General features: G+C 36.9%; 1 protein-coding gene across 1 annotated transcript; it reads left to right on the plus strand.

Annotated features, from left to right (window-relative positions):
* Positions 1-2,319: 2,319 nt before the first annotated feature.
* On the plus strand, positions 2,320-22,968 carry LOC124643312 (probable chitinase 2). Its single transcript, XM_047182244.1, has 9 exons — positions 2,320-2,566; positions 15,659-15,823; positions 16,822-17,017; positions 17,361-17,457; positions 18,004-18,219; positions 19,039-19,233; positions 19,648-19,781; positions 20,333-20,505; positions 21,678-22,968. The coding sequence occupies exons 1-9, from the start codon at positions 2,503-2,505 to the stop codon at positions 21,950-21,952; spliced, it is 1,515 nt and encodes a 504-aa protein (XP_047038200.1). The 5' UTR covers positions 2,320-2,502; the 3' UTR covers positions 21,953-22,968.
* Positions 22,969-23,314: the final 346 nt, after the last annotated feature.

The following is a 23,314-nucleotide window of genomic DNA, read 5'->3' on the forward strand; positions in this document are numbered from 1 at the left end:
TTGTCTTGATTCCTAGATTCATCTAAAGATATTTTTACAACGGTAGTTATTAAAGGACTTACCTTTACTTAAGGACTAAGTTGGTAAAACGCCTATGTAAAGATATTTTTTAAACGGAAATCTTACATCCATAAACATTAACGTCATAAAATCGCACCTGCACTTTAGTCGATAAAAAGTAGTTATCTACTTACGTATCGTGTCAGTAAGTATATTACATTCCAACACTTCATATAGGACATACTTTATTGCAAGTATTTCATTTCAATATACCTATCTAAAAATGGAGATCATTTTTAGGTTTGTCGAATCTATATTCAGCAACTACCTACTTGCCGCAGCTGGACAAAAAGTTGCCTTTATCTTTTTTCAGGCTCTAGATTCTAGACTATCTATGTACCTAAGTTAATTGTTATTTCTGATTGAAATAAAAGAGCGAAATACAGGCAAACAGAGTACCTAACTTTCGCATTTATATTATGAGTAAGGAACTCTAAGGATACTGCATACCTATGAGAAATTACTTCATCAGAAATCATCATGTATCTTTTCCCAACTATGTTGGGGTCAGGAGTAGGTACCAGTGTTTTACAAGGAGCGACTGCCTATCTGACCTCCTCAACCCAGTTACCCGGGCAACTCAATACCCCTTGATAAGACTGGTGTCAGACTTACTTGCTTCTGACTACCCGTAACGACTGCCAAGGATGTTAAATGACAGCTGACCGAATGACCCCATCAGAAATAAAAATTCCTAAAAACAACATTATTTCAAAATGGCGTCATCCCAGTCTAGCTCATAAAGGGTAAAGGCTGAATAAAAACAAAAAAGAGTTCCAAAATGATCATTCGACCGTATTTCCTTAACCGACTGCTGTGACCACAGAGCACAGACTTTGACATTATGCCGGCTCGAGGTAACGGTCAGTTTTATTGACACAACGCAGATAAAGCTACAGAAATATTAGTCTTTGCCATCACGAAAACTACCTCGTTGGTATTAGTGGTCATAAAGCGCGATTGCTGTGCACGAGGTTTCGGGTACAATTCTCGAGTTGGGCCGAAATCACTTTGTCGTCTAACCTATGTAACTAGTGTTAGAGTTTACTTAAATTCGCCTGACGGGCTCTGACGTGGAATTGTAACAGCGACTGCTACTGAGTAGCATTCGGGGACACCGGCGACACGTGCCCTCCCAGGCACGGGGGTGTAACACCACCAACTTCCAGACTCCGAGCTGATTTTAAAAGTTGCTTAAATCAAAATGGTTTAGGCCCGACACTGGAATCGAACTCGAGACTCCGTGCAAGGCAGTTACTCATGCGACCAAAAAACCATCGGCAGCTAAATACGAATAAACGTAAGAAGATGAGTATTGAAATCGAGTTCTCGTGATTACAAACACTTTAACACTCGTATTTTTCGCGTTTTTGAACCGCTATAATTTTAAATAGAAACCCATATTTTACATTTTCTATGTCCATAGCTGACTAATTAATATAATTGGCATGTTCATTAATCACAATCATTAAATAATTATTTCAATGAAGTAATTTATAATTAGACTTCTTTTTAATTACCTGCATGGTAGCTTTGTGAACGTAACGTTTGAAAACATTGCATTTTGAGACTTATAAGCTAAGAGTTAGGTTCGAATTTTGAGTGAACTTTTTACAGACTGTTTTTGTTTGACGTGATCGAGTACTACCTGTGATAGAGTTGCCAAGTTAAGGTGTTTTCCCTAAAAAAAGGGGAAATATATTATTTTCACAAAAGTAAATAAACTACGTACATATTTTAATATGTACTACTTTTAATTTAGCAAATAAATAATAATTACTATTTCATTATAGTTAAAGTTAAAACAGATTACTCGGTATTATTTAACGTCATGAGAAAGAAATAAAATCATGTCTAAGTATCTGAAAGTTTATCTTCAGTTTTCTATTACATTTTAATCTAAAATAATATTATTAAGATATTTTTTTTTGTTTGTTTGTTCCCTGACGGCCCGAAAGTACTGAACCTACATATATGAAAAATCATTTCGCTGCTTGAGAACTATATTATCCTCGGGTGACATAGGCTGTTTAAACGTCGCGAAACAACTTGTCGTTTAATAGAATAAATCCTCTGTATCATAACATAATAGAACAATATACAAGACGAAGGTGAATAAAAATATTGTCAATTTTAATCTAACAAAGTAAGTATTTTAAACATAAAATAAATATAACAATACATACCTACAAAAACAAAGGTACGTAAAAATATTTGTCATTTTTAAATACTCACATAAGTGTACTTCCAACATTATTACCTGGCAACTCCGCCACCCCACTCACCTTAAACCGCGAGCGCGCATGCGTCGCGCCATTGCTGTGAAATTTGAATTAAAAAAAAAGAAACTCAATAAAACGTCTTCAAAAAGTTAGAAAAATAACTTTAAAGTTAAAATATATTAGTTTTCTGTGATAATAAATTAGTGTTTGTTTGTTAAAAATGAAAGTTTTAAGTTTATTCTTTGTTACGGCTGTCGTGTCGGTTTGCGGACAAACCTTGGGAGGTAAGTGAAAGGAGTTTTTAAATTTTATATAAAACTCGTTTTTGGACGCCATATTGTGTGTTTTGAGTGTTAATTTAACAATACCTTTAGTATCAGCAGACAACACGCTTTTATTTGATACACCTGTTTATAGCTATGTAATGGAATCTAAGGTAACTAATTTAACCGTCTTCCAAGAATCGTAGTGTCAATAAAATTGGCAGCAGTATGTAGTTCTGATGACAATATAATAATATAATACTGTCGAACTGATCTGATGATGGAGCCGGAAGATATGAACTGGAACTTCATGATAAAACATCGTATCATAGTTGTGTTTGGACTTGTAAGAAAAGTCTTGTGACGATTTTTACGTGTGTTTATATAAACGTGCCTTTTCAGTTTAAACAATTTATTATTTCAAAAGTATTGGAAATTTTTCTTGATGTTTAAAAACATGAGAAATGTGTGAAAATGAAGTTAGTGTGTCACTAAGACTCAATGGTCTACTTTTTCTTAGCGCTTACGCTTTCCCGGATTATGACCCATTTACCTTCATATTTCAGTCTAGTGCTACTAGCATAGTAGAGTTCTAGTCTATACCATGGGTTGCAAAATTGTATTTAGTTTTTTTTTTTTATTATTATTAAAATCGACTTTATAAATAACTTGCGTCATTCTATAGCTAGGGAAAGATCTTATTCTTCTTTGATATATATTTTTTTCTGTACCAGTGGAGGAAAGTTTTTGAATATTTTGTCTGTACAAAGACAAGTATTTTGGGTTCAATAATCAGAGCGAACCTTAAAATAAACTTAACAGAAAGCGTAGGTGTATGTATAATTGTACAATGTTTTGAGCTCAATAAACGCCTACTCCTTTTAAGTAAAACACCAAGTTGACTTTTATGGCAATGAAATATGGCTCAATTTGGTATTGTGATTTAAATAAGGTTATTTTTAGCGATAAACAGATAAATAGTTTTGAGAGGTCAAGTTTTATTAAGAACTCGCTGTACCCTGTGGTCCCATTTTTTTCCCGAACGAACGACATCCCTCATACGAATAAAGTATTTCGTATTGATAGTAATAATTGATGTAGTTTTGAGTATATGTTTATAATCTTATAATAGTGTTCCTAATCATTATTAGAGATGACAATATTATAGTAGGTACTGGACGCTAGTACTCTACTGCTAGTGCTAGTCTGTTTACTCTACCAAAGTAAACACTCCACCAGACAATATACGCACAACACAACAAGTTTTCGTCTGTTAATATAGCGTATATGTTTGTATAAATATAGCGATATAATTTGAACGAGCCACAAACGTTTTCGTAATACTAAAGAATGTTGAACTTATTAAGGTTTCTCTATAATAAGTGTCCTTCTTAATGTGACCCTCAGTTTTAAATATAATTCTTAACAATGTCATTAATATGAAGGTCAAGTTATTTCTATGTCTGTTTGTTAAGTTGTCACACATTAAAAATTAAACAGATTTTGATAAAATATGAGTTCAATGGTAGATTGCACCATTTAACTGTAACGAAAACCGAACCGTGAAGTTGTCAAATCACCGATTTGACCATTGGGAGACAACTAGACGGCTGGTTAGGTTTATGGTTTGTATATTTAGACGACAGACCCGTGTCGATGGCGCGCGTTGTTCCACGCGCTCCTCAAAGAGATGTCAGCAACCCCAGCGGGGCCCAGCAGGGCCAAGGCCTGCCGGGACTGCGGGTTGTTCGAAAGAGATACCGCGACCCTGGTACATAAAAGGCCTATGACGGAACACGACGGTTTTTAGTCAGTAAGAGTCTGACACTCCCTCACCGCTGCTAACCCACAGCGGGAGGGGTCATTTGATGATTTTTGACGTCGGAAAAAAAAGGGGAGGCCTATTTTCAGCAGTGGACGTCCTATGGCTGAGATGATGATGATAGGTGATTGGTGTAATTTAGCCTAAGGTTATATGGGCAAAAACGCACTAAATATAGGTAGTTGAAATGAATTCATTAGAACTATCTTAGTCAACCTTTTGACTGAATATCATAGGTCATGGCACAATCTACTAAGCCCAATTATGTGCCTAAATGTAAGTAAGACAGGTTTTTAAGACTCATTGGTGGGTAGTAGAAATGCTAGATTTAGGTTTATGATTAAAGTCATCGAGCTGAAATCTCCTTGTGGGTTAGAAACTCTCACTTCAATGCAGCTGAAACCTCTAAGTTGGTACTTGATACATGGAGCATCGGAGAGCACGTAAATGTCGGTCTTGCGCCTGTCTCTCTCATGTCATGTCGCATTGCCGGCCCATCGTACCAGATAGGTTGCTGGGGAGTTTGTTCCGCCACTTCTTCTTCCCAGCAAAAACACATAGGAAGTGGTGAAGGGTGGGCGTTTTGGGGGCTGTCTTTTGTAAATTTCTGACGTTTGAAAAGTGCTGTTTTGCAGCCTAATTTGAATAAATGACTTTTGATTTTGATTTTGATCGCGCTATGAGAGTTAAGGAAAAGTGAGTGCACCTGTCACCAAGCAAATGCTTGTGGACTATAATACGTACTGCGCAGCTGGCTGATCTGCTCATAGAGAACAGCCGCCGTGGCTGACATTTGATCTGGACGCCATTATAAGTACGTATGAACGAATAGTAAAAAAATTGATATATAGATGAAATCCAATTTAATTTATAACTGACAGACAGACAGTTAGGTACTTTCCTATTTGTACTAAGTAAGGATGCAAGTATTCTTAAGGTATTCGTTGACCGTTTCCAAACAGTCTGCTTTCATAATAAAATATTTCAAGGCCTCCGTTCATGACCTGAATTGTAAATTAAAATAATGTAAAAAGGTTTGACCGACTCGTGGGCTAAGTAGCTCTACAATATTTATTTGTATTATCTATCACCATTGAAAATGGTTTCGGAAGGCACGATAAATTGCTGGGTCCCGACTGTCATTTGAACATCATTGGCAGTCGTTACGGGAAGTCAGAAGCCAGAAAGTCTAACATCCAGTATTACTAAGGGGTTCCGGATTGCCTGGGTAACTGGGTTGAGGAGGTCAGGTAAGTACTAGCTCCCTGTAAAACACTGTTACTCAGCTGCATCAAATTAGACTGGAAGCAAACCCCAACATAGTTGCGAAAAGGCTCGGGAGATGATGATCATTGAAAATCACGTAATAGTTTCGATTAGGATTTGAAGCATTGTAAAATTTTTTTGGTGATATCAGGCGTAATGTTTTGTTTTTTTTTTCAAAATAAACAACGTGAAAACACAACAAATGATGTATTACATAATATGCATTGATAAAAAGCAAACAATTTGATTTCTAAAATTATCTGCTTCATTGAAATTCTTTCTGATACAATAGTTATGAATAAGTACAATACCTGCTATCTAACTAATGCGCTTATTAATAAACACCTTATATTAACTGTGTTTATTAATAAGGGTATAGTTTTACTAAAAGAAAACATAATAAATCATTTGTAAACTCCACATTTTTCAACCCAAAATGACAATAAAAATTCTTATCACGTAGCAAAACTGGTTGCATCTGTCTACGGCATCTAATTCTATGTGTAATAGACACACAATCCCAAGGTCAAAATTGCTTCACTTTGTGGACCCTGGCAAGCAATATACGGAGACTAGAGAGCTCCCGAACACTGCAAACTTTTAGTCAGCCGATAGTTTGTTTGGGCTCATTATTCAGTATGAAGATGAATGGTAGTACGCACATTACAAAGATCAGGTATTTAGCTTGTATCAGGAAGACTGAAAACCTTTATTGGAAACAAGATTTTCTGTTAAACATATTTTTGTCAACCATTGGGTCGACTGTTTAGTCAATGTGTACTCTATGTGTAATAGAGACACAATCCCGAGGTCAAAATTGCCTAACTTTGCGGACCCTGGCATACGATATACGGAGTCTGAACGTCACACAAGCTTATGGTATGCATGCATAAGTAGATTTTGGTAGTTAGGGATAGTTCAAAAGAGTATCGCTTTCTTTAGAGAAGTAGGTATGCTTCTTTAGAGTTTAGAGTGGCAGAGCACAGTTTCTTTATACTGTGGGCAGAGGTTGTTTGTAGAAACTCGGATGGTTTTTGGCTGCAGAAAGTCATACCTTAGCAGTTTATGCTTAGTTTTTAAGTTAATATGTGGGTTTGTTGGTCACGGTTTTAGTTTAAAAACGGCTGAACTAATTGAGACCACATGGAGACAGAAGAGCTAGGGAGATGGTGATGGTAACAGACTTTTTATCTTGCGAAATAATTCCGTATAGACAAAGGAGCAGTCACCTAGAATAGCTAGAGCATCCTCGATAAAAAAAAAAAAAAACTATGTTCTTCTTACACAAGAAGTATCTTTCATACTTAGTTAAAATTGAATTCGAAGAAGAAACCCAGAAGGTCGAATTGCAATTAGACAATATAAAAACACAAGTTTTTATAAACACAGTTTACTAACACTAAACTCGAGTTCTGAGTCAACTGCTCAGAGAAAGGATAGGGGGTCAATGACCTAGCTCGCGCGAGTAAAGTTTCGCCCCACTGCGTTTGGCTAGACATCGACTTAGTAAGATGTTCCCGTTTAGGGAATAAACGATAATTATTGTTTATTATAAAAAAAAGTTTAATAGACATTTGACATGACTCGTGTTGAGAAAAAAGTCTAATACATTTCTTGGTTTTACTTTTCTTGAGAAAAGGCTTGGCAGATGATGATGGACTTTATTATTTTATAGATGTCTCTATTACGTGTCCTCGATTCCAGGTCATGCAACTTTTCGTAGGTATTATGTCCTTCCTCAGCATCTTGGAAACCGATGCCTGAGCAACATGCATCGGTCCTATTTATAATACACAATTGGTTCAGCCGTTTCGTAACCAACACGCAGGAAAGCTATAAATTAATATTTGAGTCTGCAAAAATTTCCTCAAAGACGACTCCAATAACAAGAAAGTATATCTAAAAATCATGATAGTCAACTAAAAAAAAAAAACATATTTTTTTCTTACTTTACAAAACCTGATAAATACATAGACATACAGCAAAACTGTCAATATCTAACCGCAACAGAAAAACGGTAAAACTATAATGACCTGCCGCCGGTAACAATTGCTAACACTTATTTACTATGCCGAGAAAGTAGCTGGCACGCTAGTAGCATTCCCGCGCCAGTACGTTACAACGAGGCATCGCGTTGTATTGTTATTGTACGAAGTGAAATTTTACTTAGTGTTTGTATTTTCCTGTATTTTTTTAAGGAACTTATTTATGTGCCTGGATAAAAAGAATACCCTAATAAAATATTGCCTATGTTATGTTACCCGGGGATGGTAGCTTTCCGGTGGAAAAAGTACATGAGTTTTTGAGTACATGTAACTTTTTACCATCTGAATCGTTTGGATTCGCTTGACTTTACAAGTAAATCTCGGCTTTTATTGGTCAGTCAGCGGTCTCACCCGGTACAGCCCCCTTCCATAAATGGGCTATCCAACACTGAAAGAGTTTTTCAAACAGGACCAGTAGTTTCTGAGATTAACGCGCACAAACAAACTCTTCAGCTTTATAATATAAGTATAGAGGGATATGGGCAGGTATTAAGCGAGCCGAGTCACAGAATGACTCATGCCACAGGAAGCCTTTGTGTATTAACATTTTGAAAATAACATAAAATGACTCATACACTGGGATTTTGGTTTTAATAAAACTAAAATCCTTACCTACTAATATTATAAATGCGAAAGTACCTATCCAAGTCTGGTAGGCCATCATTGGTGCATATACCTATAGTCTGGACTCCTATGAAAGTATATAAGCTGTGATATACTTATATAAAGTCCAGGTTTCTTCACTTTTACTTAGTTTTGGTGTCCACTATGTACCAAGAAAGTTCATGTAACTTTTCTCAATAAGTATTGTTAACAGAAACACATTTACATAATATAATTACTACCTAGCTTCGGTCCGCGGCTCCGCCCGCGTAGAGTTCGGTTATATCGCGTTTCCAAGAGAATTCTTCAAAAGTCCGGGATAAAAACTATCCTATGTTCTTTTTCAGGGTCAACTCTCTGTACCAAATTTTATTAAAATCAGTTCAGTGGTTTAGACGTGAAAGCGTAACAGACGGACAGAGTTACTTTCGCATTTATAATATTAGTAGGGATATATCAATTTTCCCTATAAACACGAAGTTTCAAGTGTATAGGTTACAAACACAAAACCACAATTTGTGAGAAACTCCAGACAGTAATTTTCGCATTTATTTCATTAGTTTTGATTATTATTTTCCTCCAAGACTCACTTATAATTAACTATCATTAAGGTAAAACCTGTTTAAAATTGGCTTCAATAGTATTCAAAGTCTTTCCAACCTACATATTGATATCAAACCAATAAGTACCTTCATACTTAGTTTATTTATAGAGAAATCAAAAATAAAAACGCGTATATAAAAAACAGGAGCTTACCGTCGAAGTACTCCTCCGCATCACTGTCCTCGGGAAACGTGCCCAGAAGACTGGCTGCATTGCCACGTTGTATGGCAATGCCAATTATTTGCCCAAAGAATAGGCCAGCCCTCTGAAGCGTCAACAAGTCATCCTCCGAGCCTTTTTCCCAACCATGTTGGGGTCGGCTTCTAGTCTAACCGGATTCAGCTGAGCACCAGTGCTTTACAAGGAGCGACTGCCTGTCTGACCTCCTCAACCCAAGTTACCCGAGCAACCCGATACCCCGAATCGTCGACAACTCTTCTCGCTATATCAGTAAAGAGGAAATCACATCTAAATTTGAATAATACTCAAACTCGTTTTGTACCACAATAAAGATTATTCCACAGGAAAATAATTTGCTATATTTATGATACTTTAGCAGAAACTGATGTGGTATCTATTAAGTGAACTGGTTTGATAGGACAAGTGGTAACGACCGTTTTAATTTATAGCCTAGGAGTTTATGTATTTATAGACAGAATTAACAGAATTTTAAGAAGTTTGGGTTGAATGAGACCAGTTAAAAAATCTATAACGGTTTTATATCTCGTCAAAAACTGTACTAAAATCTATCTATACTATATAAAAAGGTATCATTATTGGTTTGTTTTCACGTGGCTTTTAAAGGCTTCGAAGCTGCTGTACCGACTTGCTGAAAATTCTTTCGCTGTTGGTAAGCTACACCCGACGAACATCTGGTATATTTTATCCCGGTAGTCCCGGTTAGTCTAAAATCGTTTTTTAAATATGCTTAATTAATTGGAGGTACTTATGTACTACTTCTATCTTGCACCTAAATGTAGTAGTTCCCTTGACACTGGGTTAGCTACAGCCAAAGAAAGCAGAGCCGCTTCTTTTGAAATCAGTTAATAAACTGGCGTCTCAAATAAAAACTGCAACTATCATTGCAAAAGTGACATCACAAATATCTTAATTATACAAACAATAAACTGGACTCTTCCGCTAGAAATATTTACTTTAATCGATTCAATAATTAGCAATTTAACATAACATTAGTCAGTTAGTGTTAACCGCAGTTAAAACATAACATTAGTCAGCTATCGTTAACCGTTGTTTGTAATAGCTCGACTCTGAGTCTGCGTCAGTGTTATGAATGATGCTCAGATACTCGAGAAGTTTCGTAACATTTTTCACAGAACGTATTGTTTTCAAACTGAACCTACCTAACTATTGTGTAAGCCAGTTAATGATTCTTAAAGACTAGCCGTATTTTCACGATTTCATCGGCGTTCTCTGGGAACTACTGTCCGTACCTGGATAAAATATAGCCTATATTACTCGGGAATACTGTAGCTTTCCAACAGTGAACTATTTTTAAAATCGATTCAGCAGTGACGGAGCCAGACCTATAGATAGATAGTTAAAAGAGATCGTAGAGCAAAATTTGGTTAAAAACAATCAGATCCTACTACATTACTTACTGGAAATGTGACAATTTGTATCTTAAAAAAAAAAGGTAATGAATGATTCTTGTTGAAACTTGATAAGTATGTACCAGAATAAATATAGGGTACCTAGCTTTCACCTATTTATAATTACTCCGAAAATTGTAAAGCTGAACACTGATTGACTATTTCAATGCGTTGATCTGAGGATTATTTCATTGTTTAATAGCCCATTTATCGAGGAAGGCTATAAGCTACAATTTAGCTGATTACGAGAAGTAGTTCTCTCGTGATGTGTGTAAAACCGCGGAGAACGGATAATCTTCATTACAGTAACAGTTAAGTATCAAGTTCAGTTAAATCAGACCACAGTTAGAACTAAGCTAGTAATAAATAAATAATGACACTGGCTCCCCGTGGTTAATTCAACGAACTGTTACGATTTTTATCTATTGTTTTACGCGACAGTTACTCGTTTAACTGTATTTCGAGTCGAGTTGACTCGCCCTAAATGTGCAGGTAAATGGGGCTTAGAATGTCAACTGTTTGTGCGGGTATTTTAAATGATATCATGTCGACGATTTTCCTCAAAACGTGAATTACTTAATACTTTCTACGCCTATTGTACGGTTCTGCGTGCGTAAATGTTGACCTTATGTACCTATACACTAATTTGTATGAAATTATCTACGAGTATTCTTGGCCCCTATTGCCATTTGCCTATTGCTATGGCCTATTGTATTATTATTGGTCTCTTTAAAGTGGGTCCACTACGGTACACGCTACGGTAAACCTCCTGCAAACAAGAGCATCTCGGAGTCTTGAAGTTGGTGGCGTTCCTGGTACTGGTGCCGGGGAGACATAAACTGTATGATACTTCATGGTGGGAGGGCAAGTAAAGATCAAAGCTGTTTCAATAGAAGTTGATATTAAAACGTGCCAGAAACCCTCAGACACATTTGATCAAACTGACACTTAAGGATAGCTAAGCAACTTAACGGAAACTTTGGGGGCTCTTTAACCAGCCAGGGCTGCGGAATTGTAAGAAAAACTAACCGCGGACCTGGTACACAAAGGTCTCCAGAAAGAACGTGTTGCGTTTTAGTGATTCAGAGCCTGGCACTTCCTTCTGTGTCAGGGAAAAATTAACTCTAATTTATAAATAATTGGGACTTAAACGTATTCAACATTCAACGTATTTTTATAAAGAAGCACATAATTCTATCCCATCAAAATACTAAAATATTCAATATTCTCACATAACCGTGTGATACCCTATGTTGATATCTAATAATCATGCTACTAAGTAGCTCACCTTCAACTCGTGTCCTTTGAAGCGGCTTCATCAACCAAATATCTGTGTGTACTGAACAGATTAAACAAATCTTTACTGCCGGTTATTGGCGCGAAAACTTGGTGTTGTCTTGAAGAATAAATGTGGGTAATGATCAGCTGTTTTTATTAAATGTCTTTGATTTTAAAATCTGCGTTAAGCTTATGCAATGTGACTTGGGTAGGCATGGATAGCCATTTGCATTTTTTTTAGAATTGGAATACACAGCTTCAAACCTACGGTTTGCTGTAGTCTGTAGGATATATATATAGGTATATTTTTGAGACTCAAAAAGCGGTATGAGCCCAAATCAATACGGATCTAAGGACCTTTTGAGCGGTCGTTTACGACATCTAACCAACAAGACAATAAATGCAATCCAGAATTTCAAGTTCCATCTTCTTTGAAACATTTTTTGCTCACTTTTTAGCAAATATTGCATTTGTTCATCTTATAAATTCACAAAAAAGATAGATCGGACACGTTTAGGTAATACTAGCTGTTGCCCGCAACTTCGTCTGCGTGGGCAATATAGAATCGTCAAAATACTACTTATCCCGTAGGTGCATTCTTTCACGTGACAGTATAATTAGGATTAGCACTTCGCAGTCGCATAGATTCATTGATCAAGGTTGTGTTGTGGATGTGACCATTTATCTAAACAAAAGAAGTAAAGTTTGTGACGTTGTTCAGCCAATTTGGAAAATTATTACGTATGGTGCTTAAGTAATTTTCACAGGAAACAGCTATAATCTATGTCTACATGCTTTGAGTCTGATAAAGCTGTCATTTGCACATTTTCTGCAGCTGCTGCGACTAATCAGAAGCCAGAAAGTCTGTCAGTCTTACCATAATATGGATATCGTCTTGTGTAGTTGACTGGATTGTAGATAGGTAGTCGCTCCAAGCAAAATATTGGTACTAAAACAGATTCGGTGACTGGAAGCCAACACCAACATAGTTGGGGAATAGCTGGATGGATGATAAAATGAGTCATCATCATCAGCAGGCGCATAGGGTAGGATAGTTTCACTTACTCATGGTAAGGCTGACCACACATTAGGCGTGCGCGATCCTCGGGCGTGTGAGTAGTGCGGGCGTCGCGAGCGCGCTGCGTGAACGTCGCGTTTTGCTGCCCTGCGGCATGTGTGAAGAGTGCAAGCGACGCGCTCGCGGCGAGCACGCGGCGCTCGAGTTGCGTTCTTACCCCTTCGCCTGCTATCCCCGCCGCCCGCTAAACGCCTTAGCAGTTAAACGTCAAGGAGAGCGGCGCGTGCGCGCCGCGAGCGCGCTGCAAATGCCGCAGGGCAACAAAACGCGACGCTCACGCAACGCGCTCGCGACGCACGCGCGGCGCCCGCGCTACTCATACGCCCGAGGATCGCGCACGCCTAATGTGGGGGAGGCCTAAGCCGGGACTCCACCGAAATGTTTGCATTAGTTCACGAATAGGCAAAATGTACGTATCTGTGAGAGTCCACTTCATGTGTTCGTACTTGAAACCTGTAGTTTTGCCAAGATTTTCAGAATGTACGCTCGCAATTTGTCATTTCTTGGTGGAGCCAGCAAATCAAAAGAAACATAAGTGTTGTATACTGTGCGTCACTACCGCACACCGGGAAAATTTCGCTCTTGCGGAGGACGTTTATATACCATATTTTGTGTCACACGTAAACAGGACGACAGTAAGTATCCACCGAAACACTTTCAAAGATCTGATGAACGAACAAATCAGACCTGACTTGGTCACCTGGGACCAATCAGAGCTCTATGAAGCGATAATACGCTTTGGCTCCTACTGTTATTGTGGTTTCTGAAAATTTATTCACCTCATTCAACGATGAATGTAATTCTGATCAATTCTGATGGTACTATTAAGAACACTTGCTTAGCGCAGAAGCTGACGTTGGCAGGTCAACTCTTTTGACTTCTCGAATAGGATACCATTGGTTTTTGTGCAATGCACACCTGCAATGCATTCTGGATTAGGATAGGATATAGGTGGATAGGATTTGCAACAGAGAACAATTCTGTCTTTGTGATTAAATGATATCAAACGTAGTTTTATATAAAAGGTGTTTTTTTAGACTTGGCTCGGGTCTTACTGAGACTGTTCGTAATCGTGAACAGTGTATTTGCGATCAGAAGTTGAAAGTAAGCATGTCTCTGGTATGCGGCGCGTAATTTGTACGTTTTCAGACGCATAAAGCATTTTACGTGTGTATGGTATTAAATAGAGTATGAGGGCGCGGGTTCGATCCCAGGTCAGGCAAGTACCAATGCAACTTTTCTAAGTTTGTAAGTACTATCTAAGTATATCTTAGACACCAATGACTGTGTTTCGGATGGCACGTTAAACTGTAGGTCCCGGCTGTCATTGAGCATCCTTGACAGTCGTTACGGGTAGTCAGAAGCCAGTAAGTCTGACACCAGTCTAACTAAGGGGTATCGGGTTGCCCGGGTAACTGGGTTGAGGAGGTCAGATAGGCAGTCGCTTCTTGTAAACCACTGGTACTCAGCTGAATCCGGTTAGACTGGAAGCCGACCCCAACATAGTTGGGAAAAGGCTCGGAGGATGATGATGGTATTAAATAGAGAGAGCTCCCATTTCTTATCTGCACTTTGTATCTGGGCTTGTTTTTAAAGCTACAGAATCCTACATTACCTTCCTCACGCTTAGCAGCGCTTGCGAGAGATAGATCCTCATTTCTTCTAGGATTAAGTTTACATATTTTGCATCAGAAAAAATAATTAAGGTCTACTTAATACTACTCACTCAAAGTACTTTGTTTTAAGGCCACCACATTAGTGGAAGATAAGCTAAACTATGTTTATGAAAAAATCCTGATATGAACTCCATCTGTAACTTTAAATGATTATTAATTGTTCCACTAAAGTCATCATTTTTGACATAATGTTCAAAAAATTATTTAGATGGCACCGTTTTAAATTTGGCCGAGAACTATTAATTTTCCTTTCATCAAGGTAATAATTATAGTTGGATTTTGATGTGGCACGGCAAACTGACAAACACTATTGAAATGTCTATCGAAAAATTACACTTCGTGTTAAAATATGGTGAATTACGGAAAATACACAACTCCATCTGTTGAAATAATAATCCTCTATAAAGAATGTATGGTAATATTGTCATTTACCACCTCGCTCCTTTGACAAATTGATGATGTATTTTATTTACCACAGATGGAGCTACTTTAACCTTGGCTAAACAAAATTTTCATTTTTTTTTTCTTCCGATGTTACTTATAAAGGTGTGATTTTCGGTGTAAAGATTAATAATAGGCCGATCAACTAATATAAGTACAACATTCAAATGTACAGTTATGACAAATAGATTGCGTGTCGTAATATTTTACATCTTGAATTCACAAAATTAATCATATCTTTTGATAGAGTGAATCGATTTCGATGAAACAAAAACTAAGTAATACCCCAAGTTACGTAGAATTTTTGTATATAAGCATTGTCTGCATTTAATTCGTAGATTTTACGTGAATCCCGAACAAACAAACAGATAAACAGACAAACAGACAAACAGACAAACAGACAAACAGACAAAAATGACAAAAATGATGGAAATGGGTTCTGTTAGTTATCCTTTAACATGCTGGCTATTTTGTTTGTCAATTTCTTCAATGTACAAAAATTACTTTTCTACAGATTTATTATATGTATAGATTCAAAGTTAGACCAAATTCGACAATATGTATATTGGAAGAAAGTTAATTCACAAGTAGAACAGCACCCTAAAAAACCTTTTACCACTAAGCATAGTTCCTAGAACTTTTACAATTTCTTTAGACATCCCATTTACAAAACGTTTATTTTTCTTTTCAGGACCAAAACACGACAAAAAGGTGGTATGCTACATAGCGACATGGGCGGTCTACCGGCCAGACCCTGGCAAGTTCAGCTTAGAAGACCTGGAGCCATCTCTCTGCACCCATCTGGTCTACTCCTTCGCTGGGTTGAACGAGACCACCAATACTATTAAGAGCCTTGGTAAGTACACAATTAAGTACTTTTTCTCCGGGAAACCAGAGAACTTTAAATCCATTATTCCCACTATAAATCCAAACTTAAATTACTTATCTATTAGAAAAAAGATACTATACATAAAATAAAAAGAAAGTGCAAAAAAACCCCACTTTTTTGGTGGGCTATCATCAAATGACGGCTCACGCTGTGGGCAGCATGAGGGAGTGTCAGACTAATACTGACTGAAACCCACCATGTTCCTTCCTAATTCCTTTGTGCCCAGGACCGCGGTAACTTTTTTAAAGAATCCCGCAACACCAGTAGGCCTCAGTTGGCTGCAAAACTGCACTTTTTGAAAAAACGCCCACCCTTCACTACTTCCTATGTATTTTTGCTGGGAAGAAGAAGTGACTCAACGAACTTCCCAGCAATACTAATTCAGTTAATTTTCCAATATGTGGGAGTTCTAACTGTTAACATCGCGTCATGTTAAACGCAACTTGCTTGCGTTAGTTCATCGCCCCTTCAGAATCGCGTGCAGTTAGACAAATTATAATTATGTACTAATTGTCTTAATGCAGTGGATTATGCTTTCTTTGTAATTACCACGATTTCTTTTATGTCTACACTTAAATTTACACTGAAAAGAAATCTACACAGAAAAATATCAGCATGGTTATTTTATTTACATAGATGTTTAAATATCAATAAATAAATCGCCTTTATCTATGATTTTTTTTTATTATAGTACAGTAAAAAATCTTAGCATGGGTGTTATGGAGAAGAACCGGCAAAAACTCTATACATAGATACTCGTTTTGAAGAATAATCGTTTTTATTAGTTTTCTTATAGTCCAAGTTAGGCTTTTTTGCCTTATCCCAACTGTTGGAGTCGGCTTCCAATCTCACTGAAGGCAGCTGACCAGTGTTTTACATGAAGCGACTGCCTCTCTAATATCATTAACCCAGTTACTCCTTGGTAAAACATCCAAAACAATTAACATTTACTGTTCTATTTCCAGATCCCTGGCAAGACTTGGAGACGGACTATGGCAAAGCTGGCTACAAACGGCTGGTGGGGTTGAAACAGAAGTACCCTCACTTGAAGGTGACCCTCGCCATTGGGGGTTGGAACGAGGGGTCCCCTCGGTACTCCAATATGGCTAGCAAGCCGGAGACTAGGGCTGCTTTTATTAAAAGCGTGCTTTTGATGTTGAAGTAAGTTATTGTGTTAGCTATTTTTTAAGCAACAAAAAATTATTTATATCGTCTTAAATTGATACTGTCACATAAGCTGTCAGAGGGCTCTTAAGTACCTTGATTATAGTGTTTTTAACGTGAAATATTCAAATTATTTTCTCACCGTGTTTAAAGTCACCGATCTGAGTTCCTTAACAATAGTCAAAAGCATTTCAGTGATCCCGGTAACTCTATCAACGATGAATAGTTGATGAAAAGTCAAACCTAAAGTTTTCTCAGTTCTAAATCTAGTAGGGGTATTATTTTTCCTGTCATACCTGATATTGAAACTTAGTAAAATGTATGTATGTCTTCTTTTCAGTAACTACAAGTTTGATGGTCTGGATTTGGATTGGGAGTACCCCACAAAGAGGGATGGGAAACCTTATGACAGAGAAAACTTTGTGCTTCTTGTCAAGGTAAATATATTTTATTACTAGCTTCTGCCAGCGGTTTCACCCGCATCTCGTGGGAACCTCGGCACGAACCCGGATTAAAAGTACATATACATAAGCCCATAGCCTTCCTCAATAAATGGGCTATCTAACAATGAAATAATTTTTCAAATCGAACCAGTAGTTCCTGAGATTAGCGCGTTCAAGCAAACAAACAAACTCTTCAGCTTTATAATATTAGTATAGATACTTAGTATCACATAGTTTTACTTAAGTATTCCGCAGTTTATCCCTAACATTAGCACTTGATCTACATTTTTGAAATAGCTGAGACAGATGAGAGATTTTGGAACTTTCTCGATTGTTAACCGACGAATAAAAACAGAGGAAGTTCTCTTTGCGTATAACCACGCATAACGTTTTATTAATATTATCACTCAGTTTAATTTCTTCCTTCATTGACCATGTTTTTATTTACTCCCTCCCAAATAATATGGTCCATTTACTACACACAACAACTACATTGGGAAAAGTCTAGGCACATGTGTCCAAAACAATTATCTATTCCAGGAACTAAGCGAGGCCTTCGAGCCCTACGGCTATATCCTCACAGCAGCGTTAGGAGCCGGCAAGACGACAATGGAGACAGCCTACGATCTGGCTAAGTTGAGCCGCTACCTAGACCTCATACATATGATGTGTTACGACTACCATGGCACTTGGGACCGGGTGTTAGGTGCTAATGCTCCTATGAAGGGGATTGGTGAAAATGATACTCTTAGTGTGGTGAGTATGCAACTTTTCTAAGTTTGTATGTACTCTCTAAGTTTATCTTAGACACCAGTGACTGTATTTCGGATGGCATGTTAAACTGAATTGTCCCGGCTATCATTGAACATCTTTGGCAGTCGGTACGGGTAGTCAGAAGCCAGTCTAACCAAGGGGTATCGGGTTGCCCGGGTAACTGGGTTTGAGGAGGTCAGATAGGCAGTCGCTCCTTGTAAAGCACTGGTACTCAGCTGAATCCGGCGAGACTGGAAGCCGACCCCAACATAGTTGGGAAAAAGGTTCGGAGGATGGATGAGAAGATTAAGAGAGTAGAGAGATAAGTTTACCTAGATCTGAAACATATCATGTGTTATGACTACCATGGCACTTGGGACCGGGTGTTAGGCGCCATGCGCCCATGAAGGGGATCGGCGAAAATGATACGTTAAGTGTGGTGAGTTTTGGGGTTATTTTTGGTTTTGATTAGGCTGGTGAAGAGATGTTTGGAAGCTTTTAGCCAAAAAGACAAATTCCAATGTAGAGGTAGAGATTTCACCAACATAGTTCGCGTCAAGGCTAGTCCTTAGCAAGCATGTGTTCGCGAAAAAACATTTTAATTTCGCAAACATTTTTAAGTACACATATTTACACATACCTCACAATAACTTGAATTTGACTTTGAGAATTAACTAGAATATTTAAGGATAAAAAGAATATCTTCCACATCACACACAATTGGGAGTACTTACTATATTTTTTTTAGCCCATAAAATGTTTAATTTTTTTACAAATGGCATGCCAAAATCCTTCCTTAACAAACTACCTTTTCTTTCCCAGGAATGGACAGTAGAATACCTACTCTCGCACGGCGTGAGTCCTTACAAGATGGTGCTAGGCTTACCCATGTACGGGAGGACGTTCCTCCTTACAGACCCTGGGACCAGGGTGTTGGAGTACGGGAAGACGCCAGTCAGGGAGAACGGGTTCAAAGGTCCTTATACTGGTGAAGCTGGGTTCATGGGGTATAATGAGGTAAGGAACATTGTTTTTGGTTTGTTAAATTGTTGCTTTTGAAATGCTACGTTACAGCCACAGTGTTAAATCGGTTGGGGTCACCAATACCGTCCTATGAATCGTCCTATTGTACAAGTGATGAGTTCCTTAATACTTTGTATAGACACCTAGCACAGGCTAAACTGTTAGCAGATAGTAAGCCCGATTGGTGGCTAACAATAGTTTATTATACGTGAATCCATCAAACTCTTTAATCAGTCTGATACCGACTGGATACAAGATCGTTGACTCATCTTCATCTTGTGCACGAGTTTGCAGTGTATCCTAAGTTTTTGAAATCTGATAGTCAACCTTTTACCTCTCATACTTTACCCAGACTCACAAAACGTAAACTTCACAATAGTTATTGAAGAAAATTTCCTCTATTTTCAGATTTGCGTACAAACGACAAACAAATCCTCTCCCTGGGTATACCACTGGCATGAGCAGACATCTACGCCGTACATTAGAGACGGGGAGAAAGTCATCGCTTTTGACAACGGACGATCTATTGCTATTAAAGTACAGTAAGTATTATTTTGCTAGTCTTTTTCCTTTTGTTAGGGGTCTTCAATGACCAACTAATATAATAAATGTGAAAGTAAATGTCGCATGTGTGTATGTTTGTTACTTTTCGAACGGAACTACTGGATGGCTTTTTATGGAACTTGGCAGTAAATTAGCTGATAATTACATCAGAATGACTAATAAGGCTCCCGTGACAGGCGCATAGGATCGTAGGGTCGGTGAATGACCATCATCAATACCATGTATAGATCCTCCGTGTTTCGGAAGGCATAGTCAGAATCCAGATACTCTGGCAACTATTATTACCAAGGAGATATCAGGTTGCCAAGGTAACTAAGTTTATGGGGTCAGATAGGAAGTCGCTACATGTGGCACCTTGGTACTCACCTGTTAGACTAGTAGCCGACCCCTATATAGTTAGGAAAAGGCTAAACAGATGATGATGACTATGTAATCTTTATATGGATTCTAAAATTAGCCTATGGTGAATCTTCAAAAACTCCTCAAAAATCCTCTAACCAATTAAAAAAACCATTATTTCTCTCCACAGAATGGCGATCGACAAAGGTCTCGGCGGCGTGATGGTATGGTCCATAGACACAGATGACTTCAAAGGCAATTGTAACGAGACAGACGCGTACATCGACTTCGTGGAGAGACACAAGCGTATGGTCTATGACCCTGTCGTCAAGAAGGCTGTTGAGAACTTGCATATACCTGATGGTAAGTGGGTTTTGAGGTTCAAATAATCCTGACTTATATTATAAATACAGAAGTGACTGTCGGTTGGTCACGGTTTCTGAAAGAAATGAATCGATTTGCATGATATTGTGAGTTTAAAACTCGTAGGCTGCTTTTTACCCAATCGTTGAAGGTGTTTCTCCAGAGAAGTGAGTAAAACATCTAGTAGAGTAATGGTGTACCGTGCTGCTTTTAAGATATGTAAATATTTGTTTTAGAACTGAGCCTTTATAAATTAAGTCAAAAATACATTATTATTTAATTTCTTTTCCTGATACAAATCTTTCCATGGAAATAACAAATACTTATCTTAGCAATTCACAACTTGCTCCGGGCGGAATTAATTACGACACTTACATAAATTCTCTGTAAAAAAGATGATTGAGCATTTTCTATTATTGTCGCACGACATTTTTATTAGAACCGGTTTTAATATATTACTTAGGGCTAGTTTCTTCATCAAAAGTTAAAGTTAAAGTAATGTCTAAAGTAAAAGTAACTGTCAAATACGTTTTTTCAAGGCTAAAGTGACAGCAAAACTAATATAAAAATTGAATTTGATCATTACTTTTACTTTAGACATTACTTTGACTTTCACTTTGGCTTTAACTTTTGATGAAGAAACTGGCTGTTAGTGAAAGTTCTGTTTTTCGCATTCTGAAGGGGATAGATTTATTTAATGTAACAAAACGACAAAGTTCGACAGTTATATAAAGCTTTTAAAAAGCTTAACAGCCAGTTTCTTCATCAAAAGTTAAAGTCAAAGTAATGTCTAAAGTAAAAGTAACGGTTAAATTAAATTTTTCTATGAATTTTGCTGTCACTTTAGCCTTGAAAAAACGAATTTGACCGTTACTTTTACTTTAGACATTACTTTAACTTTTGATGAAGAAACTGGCCGTTAGTCATAGTTATATTTAAAATATCTAAAATAAAAAATAAAAAACAGGTACCTATTATCTTCATTTATATACGCATTACCGACACCCTTATCTCATTTCATCTTCAAACATCAAACATGCACATTTACATTTTTTTATTGTTTTTTTTTTTTTTGAATTTTTTGACTGGAGAAAACTCACTATCCCTCATAAAACTTAACTATTGCAAAAAATACTTTCAAGACAATTTCTAACCAACTTTCATTTCCACAGTAACCCTCGTCGGCTCCAAAGGTCCAGCCTACGTAATTCAAGACGACAAATTGCATCTTCGTCTTCCCCAGCCAAAATACACTAATTATGCACTGATGCAAACCATTAACGATGCAATTACTCTAGCCGTCGAAGAAAAACGCATTATGGACGAAGTAAAACGCCTCGAAGAACATAATGTAGTGAAAACTGATGACGACAAAGGTGCCAGTAGTTTTTTGCAAAGCAGTGTAGTTTGTGTAGTTTTGTCTGTAGCTTTTGTGTTGAATTTGTAGTTTTTTTAGTTCCTATGTGGCACGGAGTAGGGAGGTAATGGAGTGTTGAGAAAATGGTTGGTGATTTCTTACATTGTCAAAAATCAAAAATATTTGTGTTTTACTTTTTTTAATATTTTGAAACAATGAGCGAATTTAACATTTCAGGTTACGACTTATGTAAAACAGATGATTTTTATATTTTTAAACTATTGATAAACTGTTTATTGAAGTATTTATTTAAGAAATGGCAATATGAAAACAATTGTAAAACAAGTTTTTTGCGGTACGAAATAAGAAAAAGAGATAACAGATTTTAATAAAGGAATTTAAAATGGTTTTGTGATGCGTGACTTTTTTAGTTCGATACTCCGTGTTAAGAATGTAGATGGTCTCAAAAAATAACATTATATATAATGCTCATTTTACTACTAAATACTCAAACGCTACTTAACTTTAAGGCCTATTTAAAATTATTTCTGTCGCAGAAATAAACTTAAGTTTGACAGAGATAGAATAATGTTTAGGCAGCCCTTAAAATTGAGTAGCGTTTCAGTATTTGGCCGTTAAGGTTTAAACAGATTAATAACACAAATTGTGTATTGTATTATTATACATGGATGGATATAACTGTGTATAACGTTTAAAAGTAAGTTATTAACTAAGTGGACTTATATCTTGATGAACTTTTAGCATTTTTTTATTAATTTCAAAGGGAAAAAAATAACTTGGATGGTTGGATTGTAAAATTTTGGAACACTGCCACGATTTTTTGTACTTAAATAGGTATTAATTAAAACATTTCATGTAAATATAACAATAAGACATATTTTTAAACGTAATTTTAATTATAAGTACTTGATATTTTTTTATACTGTGTGATTTTTTTATATTATTAGTCTTTGAAGAAAATAAAATTTACTTTTTTTTAAATCGGTTAGCGACATCCTATATCAAAGATTTCATGTATTAAATACTCATTTTATTTTTATATTTTGTGTTTTGTACGTTTATAAAATAAAATTATGTTATGACAGTTTCGCGTGTTTCTATTGGAAATAATTCTGTGTCATAAGAATTAAAAAGCTATTTTTTTTAGAAAAACATCTTGACTAAAGTCTAGCCAAAAAACCTGAAAGTGATGTATACCTTAGCCGTTAGGCGAGAGTAGTGCCTTTTTCATACTTACCTATAAGAGAAGAGGTATATTCTTATAGATTATATATAGGTTTTGTTGCCTATAATATACCAAGTATCACATAGAAAATATTTTATTATGAATATAGCACTCACGACATGCAGACACAGGTGCACTCTCTGTTTCTTCATTCTCATAGCCCGATGGGACGGCAATTCGTCTCGAGAGAGATCAGGCGTAGAAAA

The sequence above is a fragment of the Helicoverpa zea genome, chromosome 27, assembly GCF_022581195.2.
Source record: "Helicoverpa zea isolate HzStark_Cry1AcR chromosome 27, ilHelZeax1.1, whole genome shotgun sequence".
Taxonomy (NCBI): Eukaryota; Metazoa; Arthropoda; class Insecta; order Lepidoptera; family Noctuidae; genus Helicoverpa; species Helicoverpa zea.

What these genes read in the sequence shown, in the direction of transcription:
- LOC124643312 (XM_047182244.1), top strand. Translation starts at nt 2,503, where the DNA reads ATGAAAGTTTTAAGTTTATTCTTTGTTACGGCTGTCGTGTCGGTTTGC. An exon ending in TTGCGGACAAACCTTGGGAG is followed by an intron (nt 2,567 to 15,658) that starts GTAAGTGAAAGG and finishes TTTTCTTTTCAG; the next exon opens with GACCAAAACACGACAAAAAG. An exon ending in GAACTTGCATATACCTGATG is followed by an intron (nt 20,506 to 21,677) that starts GTAAGTGGGTTT and finishes TCATTTCCACAG; the next exon opens with TAACCCTCGTCGGCTCCAAA.